This window comes from Numenius arquata, chromosome 1 (genome assembly GCF_964106895.1).
Source record: "Numenius arquata chromosome 1, bNumArq3.hap1.1, whole genome shotgun sequence".
Lineage (NCBI taxonomy): Eukaryota > Metazoa > Chordata > Aves > Charadriiformes > Scolopacidae > Numenius > Numenius arquata.
Genome location: NC_133576.1, coordinates 103576837 through 103593796, shown reverse-complemented (window position 1 = coordinate 103593796; position 16960 = coordinate 103576837). Strand labels below are relative to the sequence as shown.

The 16960-nt window shown below is 35.6% G+C and overlaps 1 protein-coding gene across 1 annotated transcript in view; it reads right to left on the bottom strand.

Moving 5' to 3' along the window:
- Nucleotides 1–16960, bottom strand: part of DIAPH3 (diaphanous related formin 3) — a 235406-nt gene that overhangs the window by 126655 nt on the left and 91791 nt on the right. Inside the window, exons 18-20 of the mRNA XM_074160602.1 lie at nucleotides 8070–8165; nucleotides 7020–7114; nucleotides 4019–4120 (exon numbers count right to left, since the gene is read on the bottom strand). Of these exons, the coding sequence (XP_074016703.1) occupies nucleotides 4019–4120; nucleotides 7020–7114; nucleotides 8070–8165 (293 nt within the window). The remainder of the gene's footprint in view (nucleotides 1–4018; nucleotides 4121–7019; nucleotides 7115–8069; nucleotides 8166–16960) is intronic.

Below are 16960 nucleotides of genomic sequence, written 5' to 3'. Positions count from 1 at the left end.
AAATCTGACATTTTTTAAGAGCAAAAGACGGACTTGTCAGTTGAGTGAGGCTCAAATATGAAATAAAAACAGCAGAGCAAGCTTTAATCTACACGTTATTAATTTTTGAATGTCTTTTTTTTTAATCATTTATTCTTGATAATAAAGTAAAAAAAATATATTTGCTACTTAACTTTGAATTACTAAAATACAATCAACATGCATAACCCTGCATGTAATTGTCCTATGTAAGCATTTCTCCAATGAGTCAGTTAGATACATAGCACTGTTGGAATGATTTGGCACAATCAAATCAGTGTCTACTCCTCAGCCAGTCCAGTTCATGGTCAAATTTACTGGTGTAAATCCATATTTACTGGCACTTTGCCATAATTTGTCAGCCTCAAATGAAGCTGTTGAAGTTTAGACATGGGCTTATCTCTGTCATCCTGGCAGACAGAGTTTGAAACAAGGTTATCACGGAGAAGCATTGTGCTCAGTCTACTTTATTCAGCACAGGATGTCAACAATATACCCTTTCAGTTTTCTAATATTAAATTTTCTGGAAACTCACGAACTGTTAATATTACTTAACAAAAGTGCAGCATTTCTAGAGCTCAATTCCAGAACAGACTAGATTAGTTTTTCGTTAAAAAAAAAAAAGTTCATGTTTACATAAAACCTAAATATAAAACCCAAAAGTGTTTACATAAAGAGGTTCCAATTCTGACAAGCACAGAAAGACCTGCCATCTGTGGCACCAACTAACACAAGAAAAAAAAAAAAAAAAAACAAAACAGAAAACAGAGCTGGACAAAGTCTCTGTAAAATATTCCACTACTAATTTTCTCTTCTTTTCCTCTGTTACTTATTACAGTGTCATCTAAATGTCTGGGCAGCCTGATTTATATTAAAAGACTCTGATACAGGTAAAAATGCAAGTGATTGTCTCATTTTTTTAAATGATACTCACTCTTCCTAACCAGGGTTTTTTTTCCCCTCTTCCTTTTGCTCTTTTATCAACTCCTCTCCACATTTTAACTTCTAGATCAAATGAGCCAGGAATTCTAGCAACAGCTTTTATTCATTACATAAGGAAATTTCATTCCCACAGCACTACCCATCTCATATACTGATTGAGATATGGGCCTCTAAAGAAATATAATCTTAGGAAATGCACGTATTACAATATATTACTTAAATTTTGAACATGTGAGACTCCAGACTAAACCTAGTACATCTGATTTCTAATTTCATCAGATACTTCATTGGCATTTCAGATGAAGACTAACTTCGAGAACAAGGAAGAATTTGGAGAATCTAACATAAGTGTTTCTCCCTACAGCATTTGAAGAAATTTGTGGAGGGAAGATGCAAGCAAGAGGAAGGAGCTAACCTTCAAAGACAAGAAGCCTGCCATATCATAAGTCTGGCTATATATTCCTAGGATGCCCAATTAACGTCTACTGTATATCAGTTGCAGTATTATTCTATGTTCAAGAAAGAGAAGTAATATACAAGTGAGAAACAAAGAAACAAACCCACAAACTTTCAAAGCCTAGAACCACAAAAAATCTAAAGAGCATTTAAGAAGTCAGAAGGTACAATTTAAGTCAATGAAAGTTATTTTTAAAAATAATTGAAATGACGCTTCAGGGTATTGGGGTTTTTTTTGGCTGTGATTTGTGATTTTGCTTTTTTTTTTTTTTTTAGAGAGAAATTAATATATTGATGAGTCTTAACTTTACCTTGATTACCAAAACTGAGTAAATAGAGACTATAGAGATTACCACAACTGAGACTAGATAAAAGGAAAACATTTTTTACAATTGGGGTGATGAAACAAGGGAACAGGCTGCCCAGAGAGGGGGTAGATGTCTCATCCTTGGAAACATTCAAGGTCAGGTCAGACAAGGCTCTCGGCAACCTCATCTAGTTGATAATGTCCCTGCTCATTGCAGAGAGGTTGGACTAGGTGTTCTTTAAAGGTCCCTTCTAACCCACACTATTCTATGATCCTGTGATTAAATAACGTAGGAACTCTCACTTATGAAAGTATAGATTTAAATGAAAATTTCCACGAGAACTGAATCAAATAATCATTATCACAGCTTCCTCCTAATTCTCACCACCAAAAACGTTAAATTCTGTTTGTCATGGTAGATTTAACCGCTAATCTGTTTCTCTCTTTCTAAAGCTCTGTAATATAAACTAGGCTGAAAACAAACCTAAAACTTAGCGTTGTGAAACCTATCTTATGAAACTATTGCTATTTTCTGCATTAAATAAACAAATACTACAAGAAAACAAGTAAAAAGGTCTGACTGTAGACCTTTTGTGTTCTTTCCAAGCAACTGAGTTTCACCTCTCCTAAAACAACAAAATACGTTTTGACTGGATTTTTCTTATTGAGGGAGTATACTTCTTTTAAACAATCTCAGAGACCTATTAAATGACCTTTTGAGATAAGCGGTGATAATTTAAATCAAATCAAGTATGGTTTTGTCCACTCCTAATAGAGCTGAACTATGAAAAGATCCCTTGAATGTCTAATAAAACCAGAACAAGAAATAAAAAGCAAGATATTTTATTAGCTTTTGTAAGTAGGAAATTTGCACCAAGAGAAATTGATAATTTGGCTTCAATCAGAAAACTACGTATGAAAACCCTGGAAAATAAATTAAAGTGTTAAAAACAGTGGTGTTCTTCCTCTTTTCTTTTTTTCTTTCTCCCAGACTGTAGTTAGAAGACTCCCAAGAACACAGAAACCAGCATTACATTAGATGTACAACGACTGTCACTCTTGTTAAAGATGGATCAAAAAAGAACAGTAACAACTTTCAGCAAGATGCACCACTTCAGAACTAGTTTTGTTTTACAAGTACCTATACTCTAAGACGACTGCCTATATCACAGCTGTAACTGGCACCAATTCAATGCAGTGAAGTTTCCTGACCAGACCAACATTCTTTAGTTGATTAAGAATAGTGATCACTGCTCTTATATCCCACACCTGTACTCCAGCCATTCCAATATTTAAGTACACATAACTACCAACAGCAGGTTCCTACTGTTGCAATGACATAGAATCATAGAATTGTCTAGGTTGGAAGGGACTGTCCAGATCATTTAAGTCCAACCATCAACCTAACACCGTCAAAAACCATCACTAAATCATATCCATATGACAATTCCACCACTTCCCTAGGCAGCCTGTTCCAGTGCTTGACATCCTTTTCAGTGTAAATTTTTTTCATAATTTCTAACCTAAACCTCCCTGGTGCAACTTGAGGTCGTTTCCTCTCATGAGGCTCCTTTTCCTGAAGCCCACAGATACATCTAAAAGAATTATTTCCTCCCAGGAAAATCCTCCCATACGAATCTAACAATGATCATTTTAGCTTGAAACACTAGGAGTGGACAAAAAAATAAAATAAAATAAAAATAAATAATCAAAGACTTGTATAGATATATGTACCCAGGAAAAGAAATAGCCTTATTCTTTGTTTGTCTGGATGAAATCATTAACTACTATGAATTATGAGCTATGTAGAAATTATATCCAAACTATATTTCCAAAAAAAAAAAAAAGCATCAACTGCCAGCATTGAACTAGCAGTAATTTCTCTTTTCTCTTCTAGTCTTCTTTTTTTAATTCAACCTAGGAAATATTATAAATGTATCTTCCCACTGGGCATGGAAAAGCGATTACAAGTACTGTTGACAGAACATACGATAAAACATAGGAGGAAGGAGGCAGAATAGAACTACAGGTGTTTGGGTTTTTTTGTAAACTACATTACTTTTTTAAAGAAAGAGAATCCCAAATCATTCCAACAGTAATATTCGAACAATCAGGCCTTCCACACCCATACACATGTCCACTAAAAGTCAGATTAAAAGGCATCATGTGTACTCTTCTCCCAGTCTGGAACCTCTTCATGTTTAGGAAGAAGCAGGTGGTATTGTTTCTATAATATTATATTAAAACTACATTTCAGGACAGGACAAAAAACCATGATAATAAAACAGAACTCACCACGACTCCAAACTGCTCCGGCTCAGACAAATTATTATACTCACTCTTGAACTTGGACAATGCGTTCAATTGCTCTTGTTCAGGAAGATGTTTTATTAAATTCTATCAAGAAAAATAAAATAGGGTTAAAAAAAAAAAATCTCAGATTCTATGTTGCTTGTATTATTGTAGGCAAATAGTATTACATATGCATCATTACCATACATCCCAAAGACAATGCTCCTCCCTGAAGACAGTAGAATTTAAATTGACAAACACAAACTAATATAACTGAGAGTAAAAAAGCAAGTGATTAAATACTGCTACCTAGCATCCTTTGTTGATTCTACATACTTTTCTAGTCTTTTTTTAAACACCATTTTTAAAGAAATAATCTGCTTGATAGGCATTATACAAACAGAACACCAAGAAGCAAATAGAACAGGGAAGGCAGAACAGGAATTTCAAGTGTAACTTATCCAACCAAAGGGTGGCAAGAATTGTTAAACTAGACAAAAAGTATTTATTTTCTAGTATTTCAAAACAAAAGCTTAAACCCATTAGACACTACTTCGCCTAAAAACTTACCAGAAGTAGGAATTCATAGGTGGGACTCAGCTTCACCTGAATACAGGAGTCTACATGGGTAGCTTGGACACTTATACAAGTGAATGTCTTGCGAACACAGGTAAGGGAATCTAAACAGGTCACCTTCACCTGATCATCTGAAGAGTCCTCAGACTCCCTGAAGCTACCTGAACACTTAGACACTGTATTTATGTATAAACGCCTATATTTAGGTATCTGATTCCCAACCTACAATCAGATAGGTTGGCTAAAAATGGCGATTCTGAGGTGCCGAAAGAAAAGGTCTTCTCAAACATTTAATTATGGTATATAATTTGAGTCAGTAGCTCAGTTCCTTCCCAAGATGACTAGTATAACTAGTAGGCAATAGTCAGGGTCCCTCTAGCCTGCTCTCTTTCTCATCTATGGCTCCTGTGTTCTGGTTACACAACAGCTAAGCTTCCATCACAGTAAGAAAACAAGAGAGAGATTGTGTTCTTTCTTAAAAAGCTCTCTGGTCTACTGATAAGATCACTCTTCTGAACTGAAATAAAGATTCAATCAGGTCTAGCAAACACAGCTAACCCACCACCTACCATACTTCAAGAAAGGATCCAAAAGACTAGCATTTCCCCATTACTCGATGGAAAAGGCAGACACTTCAACTAAATCAAAGTCTGTTTTATTACTCTACAAGTAAATAGTTTTGGTGATATACAATCAACAGAAAAGCATTTACTTAAGTTAGTGAACAGCATCTCCACCTGAAAGTCTTAAAAAAAACCCTAATTTTATCTACAACAGACCTCAATTTCTTCTTCTACAGGAAATTCAGCTAGTTAGGATATACAAATTATCTCTCTGGGGCCAGAGAGATAAAAAGTCATAGCTGTGCTTTGCCAAACTAAATACCAAATTTCTAAAACAACGAGGCATTTTATTTTACCACTTTCAAAGGAACATGGGTGTTAAGTGCTTTTTCAAGTTTAAACTCAGATGGTCCACTTTTCAAAATTATTACAGGGTTGTTTTACCCAGAAACAAGAAACTTGGATGAAATCATTTGATAAAGATAATGACATCCAAAATTGCAAAGTAAATTTGAAGCCTAAGTTCTATTGAATTTTCCAGTTGATTTAGGCCTGCGAGTGCCTAATCACTTTACAAAAAAAAAATAATGCAATCTATACTCTTGCATCATTTACATGCTAAAAAACCCCAAGTATATGGGACCTGCCACCTTGCAACAGTAAGCCTTGTGATATATATTACTGTGTTCATACAGGATACTGAAAGCGTAGTAGAAGTGATAATGATGACTTTCACTCAAATCACAGCAGCTGATAACATCACTGTCCTCTTGTAGGACATTATTTCTCACTTCAGTATTGGCTCTTCAACTGCTTTTATCCTTTTCTGAAATAAAATTGCTCCCTCCCCTCCAAAAGCAAGCACAAAGAGAGTCAAACTTCGCCAAAAGTACTTTAGACTCAATTCTGATGCCAAGAACTATATAGAGAGGTTACTGGATACACTGACTTTCAATATACTCTACTGTTAATAACTATTAAATGAGCCACAAGATTATCAGTACAGTGTCAGAAAAGTATCTCTTATTATTGTTAACAATGCCTACTGCATGAAGAATAAAGTGGGGCTAGATTGTGTTAGCTATTTTAAATAAACAGAAAAGTAGGCATTCTTTACACCAAAGTATATACTATTGAAATGGAAATAACAGTCCACAGGAGATATCAAAAAGAAAAAAATTCTCAATAAAAGTAAACATTCTTTTCTTAGCTTATTGCAACTGATGGAATATTTACCACATGTTCACATAAAAGTATTCCATTAATTAACTACTCTTAACAGTTTAATGGTCTTTGTTCCCAGAGCCCAGATGCAAAAAAATGTTTTGCCTTCTTTACATATAGACATTATCAAGATGTCATTTTTTCATAATTTTGATACATAATATTTATTTAGTATATACACGTTGATTCTTGATATTGTTGAGGACCCATTTTCATTAACAAGCTAAATTTTCACTGCTGAGAAACAAGCTAAGGTCAAATAGCATGAGAGTCTCAGAGCAAGCATGGACTGAGACACAGTCAAAGCTGAATGTAACAGCGCAGCATATTCCATTTCTCAGCTTTTCATACCGTTTTACGGAATATCTACTATTATTCCAAATAAGAAATACCAAAGAAAAATCTCAATTTAGGTGTGGAAAATATCAGTGCAGAAAACACATAATATAAATTCAGCTGCTTTCATAAAAAAAAAATTAGCTTTAAAAGTATAAAAAAAACTCTAGTCCACAGAAAAAAAATATATTTTTGCAGTGATTTATTATCCAAAAGTTTATGTTAAGAGGATTTTTAGCTACAGGTTTCTACTTAATGAGAAACTTACCCTGAAATATTAGGATTTAAAGTGTCATTTTCCTTACCTGAATCATGGACTCTGACAGCTGTGTTTCATCTACTTCCAATATCATTGTTTTGATTTCCTCATAAGGCACTCGGAAAGAGCCAAGGAAAATTGCTAAAAGAAAGATTCAACACATAATGAAGAAAGCAAGACAACAAGCTTTCTTTTACTTACAGAACACCAATTAAACAGGCCATAGCATCTACAGGTTAACATACACTATGCAAAGATAACAACTTTAAATGTATTTTTAATCACTGTTCTCCTACAATTCCCGCCTTCTCCATCCAATTGTTATGCACAACATCCAGCATCACAGAAGACCTCCATAAGCAGCCAGTGAGAAGTCTGTTCTGCAGGATAATCATTGCCTTTATAGTACTTTGCACTGAGGTGACAATTCCACTTTTTTCCTCTATGGTCTTGTCAGAGATTTGTCATTAAAAAAGCACCATGAGAAATGAAAACCATATAAACAGTTAAAAAACAAAATGCTCTTATAAAACCTGTTTCTTCACACATATCATCTTTTCACCATGATTCAATCATTTCCTATACTATTTCTGCCGGTATTTAGGAACCTAATCTTTATAGAACTCTTCTCTGACAAAACTTCATCATCTTTATTTGCATATTATTGCAGAATACCGAGTACTGCCTTCTTTCTATAAAGTACATGAAAGCTGACCAGCCATCTTCGTAGGCGTTATTGGTTTTTTTTGCTGGGGAGATGGGCTGGGGAGTTAGGGGGGCAGACAGTATTCCTTGATGAATATATTGAAAACATAGATAATCAGATATACAGCTGTATGCTTGTACTTCGACACATACAGAAAAGAATAACTTTAGTCTTAAACAGGGATAACCTTTATCTATTTTCTGGGTCTTTTTACACGTTTCAGTTATATCAACTCACATGCTTGGGCTTAACACCAATTACTGCATATATGTACATATTCTCACATGCTTTGAATAAAAAGTGGTTATGGGGCAGTCAGACAAGACAGAAATATATTTTTATGGAACATTTATACAACATCACTTTGTGATAAAAACAGAATCTACTTACACAGATTCTGTGCAATCTTTGGGTCCAAAACTTTTAATTCTTTGATTCGTTTCTTAATGGATTTCTTTTCTTCAAAATCCTCCTCCTCTTTTTTTACTGTCAAAGTAAACACAAATACACTCACTGTTAACTCTTAATATTTAGAGAAAACATTAATGAATACAGAAAACATATTTGCTATCAAGTGTAGTCAATTCACAATTCACAACAAAGGACATACCATAGAATACATATACAAAAAAATACAGAGGTTTTACATTTATTGCTTCTATTCTCAAAATTTTTGCTCTTCAGTCAAATTTGTCAGCACGTTAGCCTTCTAGAATAAGATTTCTTTTTAATATGTAGAAACTGAATAAAGATGCTAACGTTAATTGTATGAATGGTCTGAGGTCATGAAAGTCACATATAAATACCGCATTCGGCCTGGCCAGGTTAATATTCTGAACTGGATTTTAACAATAAGAAATCTTAAAGAAAATATGTAAATATGTCTCAAGATTGAGCGATAAAGAGCCAACCCAAAATGTAAGTATTTTTGTGACAGCTTTTGTCTAAATATATGCACCAAAATTATCAAAGACCACTGGCATATTAAAAAATTATCATTACCTTAGAACATAAATGATTATACAGCTATTTTCCTTATCTCCTTCCAAAAGATGTATTTTTAAATATACGATGTAATCACCTTATTAAAAAATACCACAAAGACAAAGTGATTATATAAAAGTACATTAATATTACTGGAATTTTTGGCTTATTCTTTTTTATAAATAGGATCTCCCAAATGCATTATGTAAGCTGAATTTATTTCTCATTATGCACACACTGTCATAAGAATTTCACTTAAAAAAAACAGCATAGGCTTGATAATGTATTAGTAGGAACCATTCCAATTATTATGCAAACAAGCAAAAAAGACCAAAACCACACAAATCTTTCCTTAAATCCAATCTGGTTGTCCTTTATTATGTTCTTCCTTTCTTTGCTGCTTCCCCCCCCCCCCCCAAATCTTCACTGTCAAATGTTATTCACTCATTGTATTACTATTGTTTATCTAATTCTCTATTTCATAAATGAAATTAGTTTCCAAGCCTTTACAGCATGATTGTTCCAAATTAAGTTATACATGCTTCAAATATTTGAGAGTAGAAAACATGTTGTTATAAAAGTGCATGCTACTGATTTCAGAAGCAGATGGATATAGATGAGAAGTCTTGTCAAGAAGATATAGGATTAAAATTCCTAACTCGCTGACGATTCTTGACAAAACTAGATGTAACATGAATTATCAGGTGTATTTCCCTAAGTTGAAATTACTTCTGTAAATTTTAAGAGAGATCTCTGTCAAGCTGGATGGGCTCTGAGTAACCTGATCTACTTGAAGATGTCCCTGCTCATTGCAGTGGGGTTAGACTCGATGACTTTTCAAGGCCCCTTCCAACCCAAATTATTCTATGATTCTTAATTTTTTTTTTCTAAGCACAATAAATTTTGCCTAGGATTGGGACACCAGTGAAATGATGTCTTGAGGTCTTTGAGCTTTGTTGCCTAGGATACCACTGATGAGAAAAGAACTTAAAAGCTTCCACACGGGGATTGAAGGAGCTGGATTCTAGTTCCTTCCAAGTCATTGGAGACTTGGAATCACCTGCCAAATCACTTTTAGTACTATACACCTGCTAGACAGCATGATGCTTCTCCTGAGGACATGCCACAATGGAGAACAGAACCTGGTATTCTGAAAAACAAAATTACTCATCTAAGACATAAGCAGTCCTTGGAAGAAGGACCAATATCCAAGGTTCCAGCAAATGGGTTACAAAGCCACAATCCTCCCCTTGTCTTTCTCCCCACCTTACCCACAACAACCAGCTGGCCTTGAATTTCTTTTAGCACAGATTTAACAGAAAAGTTAGCATTCTCCTGTCCCAGGAAAAATGACACGCTTTGCTTACTACGCATGTGAAAGAAAAAGAAGTAGGTTTTAACCACCAATATGAGAACTCAATACCCCACGTTCAAAAGGAACAGAATGACATTTGAGCTACTGGATAAAAAGGAGGTTACCACTAAAGCCTCATTATTTTTTTTTTTTGTTATGCTTTAAGAAGAGCCCTTACTGATCCCAGAATGGCATGTCAGGTGCTACAGATCTGAGGATCATGCAATTGTTTTCTCCTGCTCTTACACACTCTAACAGACATCTAAAACTTCTTATCAGCTACATGCTGAAAAGAGTCTTAAAAGATCATTTTGAGTTGCCTGTCTTGTCAACGCTAGAATTGCAGATTCCACTAGAAGACCTGGGCATCGTTGTAGCACAGGTTCCATGCCATCTTCACGCCTTACTCATCTGAATCATAATGAGAATACATTAACGCTTTATGGCTACATTGGAATTATGCAAATCATCATTTTACAGGAAACAGTAATTTCCTTAGTAGTCACAATAAAAAGAGAGAAATTATCTGAATTTATTAATTTACTTAAGCTTGCCCTGACAGCCTTGAAATAGATACTAATAGGGGCTGAAATAGAAAAAATACAAATGCGTTCGCCTTCTCCAGCACAAGAAAGCGATATTTATGCATTACAAGTCTTATAACAGAGATAATACACAGGTACACAAACATACAAACAAAAAGAATCAGCAGTTAAACATGCTCTATTTTAACTCCCAACTTTCAAAACAAGAAACAATGCTGCAAATGAACTGGCTAATTCCCTCTGGAATTTTCACCCAGGGGGTTACGGACAATGGTACAGCAATCCCTGAGGCATCATAACCCTAAGGAAAAACATAGAACATATATAAGGAAAAGCATAGAACATATTTACTCTAGGAGCTCATGCAGGAACTGTATGCAGTTACACAATGATGCAACAAACTAAATCACTGCAAACTTACATGATACTTCTTCAGGAGAATTCAGGTCACATCCTTATGTAGTTGGCAGCAATAAGAAGCAGAGGATACACATTACTTGTCTTCCCTATTGGAAACATTGTACTTTCCAATGAAAACTCTGATACCTCCTACCGCCTCTAGAAATTTTTACCTCATTTGCTTATTAACTTTTAAGGGAGCAAATAATAAAATAAATTTAAAAAAAAAAAAAAGAAAACAGGCAAAACTATTATCTGTTTCTAACAAGAAAAAAGGGAAAAAGCCCACTGGGGGGAAAAAAAAAGAAAAAAATTAATAGAAAGATCTGAATAGGTGAGGGAAATATCTAGACTAACAGGAAATCAAAGAAAATAACCAATTAGATTTCTATTTGGGGAGGGCACTGGATGAGAGAGGAAGGTATACAGAGGACAGAAAATGGGAAACATGTACTTACACTGGAAAAAGAGAAAGCAGCCCAGTGAAAGTGGGCAGCTGCTACAGAAAGGAGGTGACTATCAAGAGAAATGGATGTAAGACATTGTCGTGCTAACAAGAGAAGAATCAAACCAGGGGATCTCAAAATCCACAGAAAGCTTTAACGGCTCCAGAAGTTGGACCATTGTATCAAACAATTAACTTTTTCAAAACCAGATGCCTTATTTCAGGCATTATACAACTAAAAAAGAATATTACATATCAAGAACCATGAGTCCTTTTAAATTATGTCTATATGCTACATCTATCACACGGGGGCATACACATTGCCCCAGCATCTGAACTGGATAATTTTTAGTCGCTCCAACTGCTCTGCCCTCTCAAGCTGGGAAACAAAATGCTAGAGCACTTTGAAACACACAGAATTCAACTCACACCCTTCACAGTTCCTCTTATCTCCACAATCCCACACCCTTACTAACATGACTCCAGAATTAAGATGTGGTTGCCAGTGTACAGACGGACAGACAAATACCTCAAAGAAGTTTTAGCTATCAGAAAGATGGTTTTTACTGTCATCCTCAAACACGCTTTCATATACAAATTGAACTGTAGTCAACTACCTCCACATGGGGCAATGATCTGACTGAAATCAGAGTCCTGAAGGGAGTGGTGATGGGACTGTTTTACAAATATAACATCACAGTTGGAAGCCTACAGAATAGCATTTCATAAAAATGCGGATTGAATCCTACGTAGCTACTCCGCAGGTCTCTGAAACAATAACATTCTTGGTAGGTGCCACTGAAATAATCCGTACTTTCACGAATTGCTATCCCCTATTTCCATTTCTGTCACAGGTCTTGATATAATCTGCTACCCAAAAATTTTTTGTGTAGGAAAAGTCATGTTTGTGCATCTGTATGCTAAAGAAAAAAAAAAAAAAAAAGATCTTCTGAAATACACCATCCTGCTGAATAGAAACAAAATACCCTTGAAATACAGGCTTCAGAAGAAACATGCAGATCTGAACATTTATTTTAAAATGTCTGAACTCCTAGTTCAGATGAAACTTGAAAACTACATTACACAGAAATCTACAGAACACTCAACGGAGGTATTTTGTCACTAAGTAACAGAGCGTACAGAAAATTATACAAGACCTTGCACCTTTCCTACCCTCTTAGCAAAGGCAACAGTCATCTTGCAGTCTGTCTTCAACGAAAAATGAAAGAACAAGCCTGGGGTCATGGGCTCAAAGGATGTATCCATACCGAGTCTCGTTATGAAAGTAGATGCCTACCTCATCTGTTTAGAAGTCTAACTCTTAGAAGTAAATGATAACTTGTGCCTCATATAGTAGAATATTCAACTGAAAGAGCTGCATTCTTTATCTCCAAAAAGTTTTCTGGAATCAAAGGAATAGATCTTTAATAGAAGATGAGGTTGCAGCTAAATAACAAATGCTGCACAAGTTCTTACTTATTCAAAGCAAAAACGTGGAATAACTTGCGACAAATCACAGAATGGTTGAGGTTGGAAGGGATCCTTCGCTCAAACAGGGCCACCTAGAGCCAAGTGCCCAGGACAGTGTTCAGGTGGCTTTTGAGTATCTCCAAGGATGGAGGGAGAGTCCACCACCTTTGTGGCAACCTGTGTCAGTGCTCAGTCATCCTCTCAGTAAAAAAAAGCCTTTCCTGGTGTTCAGGAGGAACCTCCTATGTTTCAGTACGTGTCTATTACCTCTGGTCCTGTAACTGGGCACCACTGAAAAGTGCTTGACTCCATCTTCTTTACAATCTCTTTAGGTATTTATATACATTGAGAAGATCCCCCTGAGCCTTCTCTTCTCCATGTTAAACAGTCCCAGCTCTCTCAGCCTTTCCTCAGAGGAAAGATGCTCCCATCCCTTCATCATTTTCATGACCCTTAGTTGGACTTTCCCCAGTATGTCTATGTCTCTCTTTTACTGGGGAGCCCTGAACTGGACACAGTACTCCAGGTGTGTCCTCACCGGTGCTGAACATGTCTTTTGGTTGACAGAACAGTTTTTTGAAGACTCAGATTGTTTTAACAGTTCCATAACTACTGTCCCGCAATATGACATGCAACGAAGCAAAGAAAAGCTTAGTCTCTAAAAAAAGACACCGACAAGCCTGTTTCCTAGACTGTGACACTACACAGGTGCCATCAGCTCCATTTCCAGATTTCCTACCAAGTTGCAGGGCTCACCAGTAGAGTTATTTGTGACAATCTGCTTCAAAACAGCAGAGAAATTATGAACTTGACCCAAGTCATTCTGCAGTATCACTGAAGACATCTATTTGCTTTTTTTATAAAAATCAAAGATAAAATGGGGACACCGGGCACAGCCCACAGCAGTAGGAAGTACACCTGAAGGCTGAGATGCCAGGAAGCTGGTAAACGTTCTTTGTCCAAACAGGGCAACCAATTTTGTATCAACACAAACGTTAGCCTCAGGGACTGTCCATCACTCTAATAATGTCACACTACGTCCATCACACTAATAACGTAATCCAGCCCTTTTATGGGGTATAGACTATGTTTCAAGTACTATGAACAAGCTTTCATGCTCCATCTTACTTTACATCTACATACACTTGAAACTTGAAAAATCAGTAACAAGCTATTACCTATGGTAGGAATATAAATAACGTTTCAGTTTTACTTGTCAGCTTTGAACTGAAATATTTTCCATTATTTTATATCAAGTTGGATTGCAAACTCTTAGAAAGTACAGGTACTTGCTATTCTTCTTTGTATTCACTGCTATAGATATGTGGAAAATGCAATGCAAAAGTGCCAATGTATTCCAAGTTCCTGTTTATTCAGGCCTCTGTCCCTTTTGACAACTTCTATTAATCAGTAACTCACATCTGTGGAACGGTAGTTGCTGCAATAACAAATTTCTTAAGTTTTATGTTCTTTTATCTGAGCAGTTTGTAAGAGATTGTCACTTCTTACCTCCTTCAAAGACGTGTCACGCACAAATGCGCTATTTTTCCTATATTGACAACACTGCTGTTGAATCAACTCGATTCATGCATACATCATGATAACTCACTCAAAACAGAGAATTTTATCACAAATAGTTACTCAAGGGTACATAAGAATTGGCATCATTGATAACAATGTAATCAGGCATTTTATCTCTGACAGGCTATTGCAAGGTAATTCAGAAAAAGTAACTTATGCCTCTATAATCAGCTATTAAATACATCCAATGACTGATTTTATAGATACTTTTCAACACAAAATTTCTCTATGAATCAGCCTATTTTTTTCAATATTTTAATTTACCACAAAATACACATCCTATTAAACTTGTATAATTATATAATCTGCATGAGAAAACAACTAAAGCACATATCATATGTACAAGAGTTGGAGAGTAATTTATATATTATAAGTGTAATATACTGACACATTTTCTTATAGCTGTGTAAAAAAAATTTTAAAAAATTTGGAACATCTTTTCAGATGGTTTTAGCACTTACCACCTTTCATATTACTTAATACAGCCTTTTTTCTGTATGTACATCACATTAAATGAATATAAATAAATACTTCAGCTTAGAATCTTTACAGTTGCCAGTACACACATCCTGCCCATTGAAATACTGTGCAACCACAGAACGAATAGGTGGAACAAGAAAAAAAAATTACGATAGGTAATTAAGATGGACATATGGCTATGTCTACTTGCAATTAAGGACCTTATAATAGGCAAAGACCAACCTATCATGTGACAAGGACCAGCACACTGGCAAGTGACTAACAAAATGGACTTGTGTTTGTGCTTCTACCTTTTCCCTCCTTTTTTGTAACGGTGAACACAGCAGTATACAGTTAAAGAGTATTGCCTTCACAAAATTAGCCAGGTAGCTAAACTAAGTCACTAAGTTTTTTAAAGTAGAAATACTGTCTTCATTTCATTTTGAAAACCTACGTGTTATCATACTGGCTAAATAGTTTCTCATTCATAAACCAAAGATATTAAGCTTTCACTTTTTTAAATGGCAGCTGATAAAATTCTGAAGGGGAAAAAAAAAGCAACTCTGAAATCTTATTTCTTAAGAAGTAACTATCTAAAATTCTCTCAGAAATATGGCATGTATAAACCAGAAGAATCTTTTTCTTAGTTAAAATCTGAACACCTGCTTGGCTCCACACTAGAACTGCAAATTTTAATGAAGATTGATTCAACTCCTGGAAGGACTTAAAACTTCACTAATTTTCCTGGGAGGAGAAAGGAAAAAGGGGGGAGCGAAATGAGCTTTCTGCTACAACGGAGTTCACTGAAAAGGGAAAAGCAAAACGTAGTGGTGTTCCCAGCAGTTATTTAGAGCCTGGTTCCAGATGATGCATAATTTTGCAGTTTTCAGACCTCCCCATTTTAAGATGTATTCCTATCATTAAGATTTAGCTGCTTGGACTTACAAGGCTGATCTGTCACTTGATGAAAGATATCAAAAGCCAAATGAAAGGACCCGAGTGCAGTTGCACCCGAGGTGAGCACAGATGATCCAAGAAGCACAACTATGTTACTTATTACCCTGTGAAATGGAATGACAACTGTTCAACTCCACTTTTTTGGGTCCAATATCCGAAAGGAGTTAGAGAACCACACAAAAGTATTGGACAAGGAGTGAGCACAGGTCAGATTAAGTGGAACAAGGCAACAGAAGGAGCAAGACCCAGTTAAAAAAGCAGTTGGAATCATTAACTGCTGCCTCCAGAAATCTCTTCATAAGAATAACTATGCCCTGCTGGATCAAAAGTCAAACTGTTTCAGGGATCAATAAGATGCACAGAAAAAAGTACAAGAACAAGTCCAGCATACACTTCTTGGCAAGTCTCCATATATTTGCCTTTCAGAGGTGGTCCAATTCCAGAGCAAAATCTTTTCATTTAATAATCCTCAACATACTGTTCTTCCATATGTTTCTGCACTTGCTTTTTAAACCTAGTAAATTTTAAACATTGATGTTAGTCCTTCAGCACAGAGTTCCCATTTGTAATTATGCATTGTACAAAGAAAGAATTCCTTTTATTTGTTTTGATAGTAGATCAGTTTTGCTGTACCTCTACTATACCTTTTTATTAGTGAGAGGAAACAAACCCACACAAAGTACGTAGGATGTGAGCACAGCTTGAACTTATAGAGTGACATATTTTTATTATTATTTTTTTCTTTCCTATAAGTTACAAAAATCCTATCCGTTTTCAGTCATGACTGAGACAGAGAAGATTTTGCCAGTGTATCAGTAATTTATTGAATTGTTAACTACTTCTGCCTTTTATTAGTGATTATCTACAGCATGTCCACCATGGCATCAACTTTGCTAATCGTAGATCCTCAAACCCCAGAAATCTTTTTAAAAACTGTCATCGCATTTGACACCTTGCTTCCGTTCCTCTGGTGCTGCCATAGGTTCAAATAATAGTTTACACAGCACAGTTCATAGCTCAGCTCTTTCATCCTTCAGTTCCCTAGAAGTCTGGGGTGAATACCAGCTGGTCTTAGCAATCTGTTACT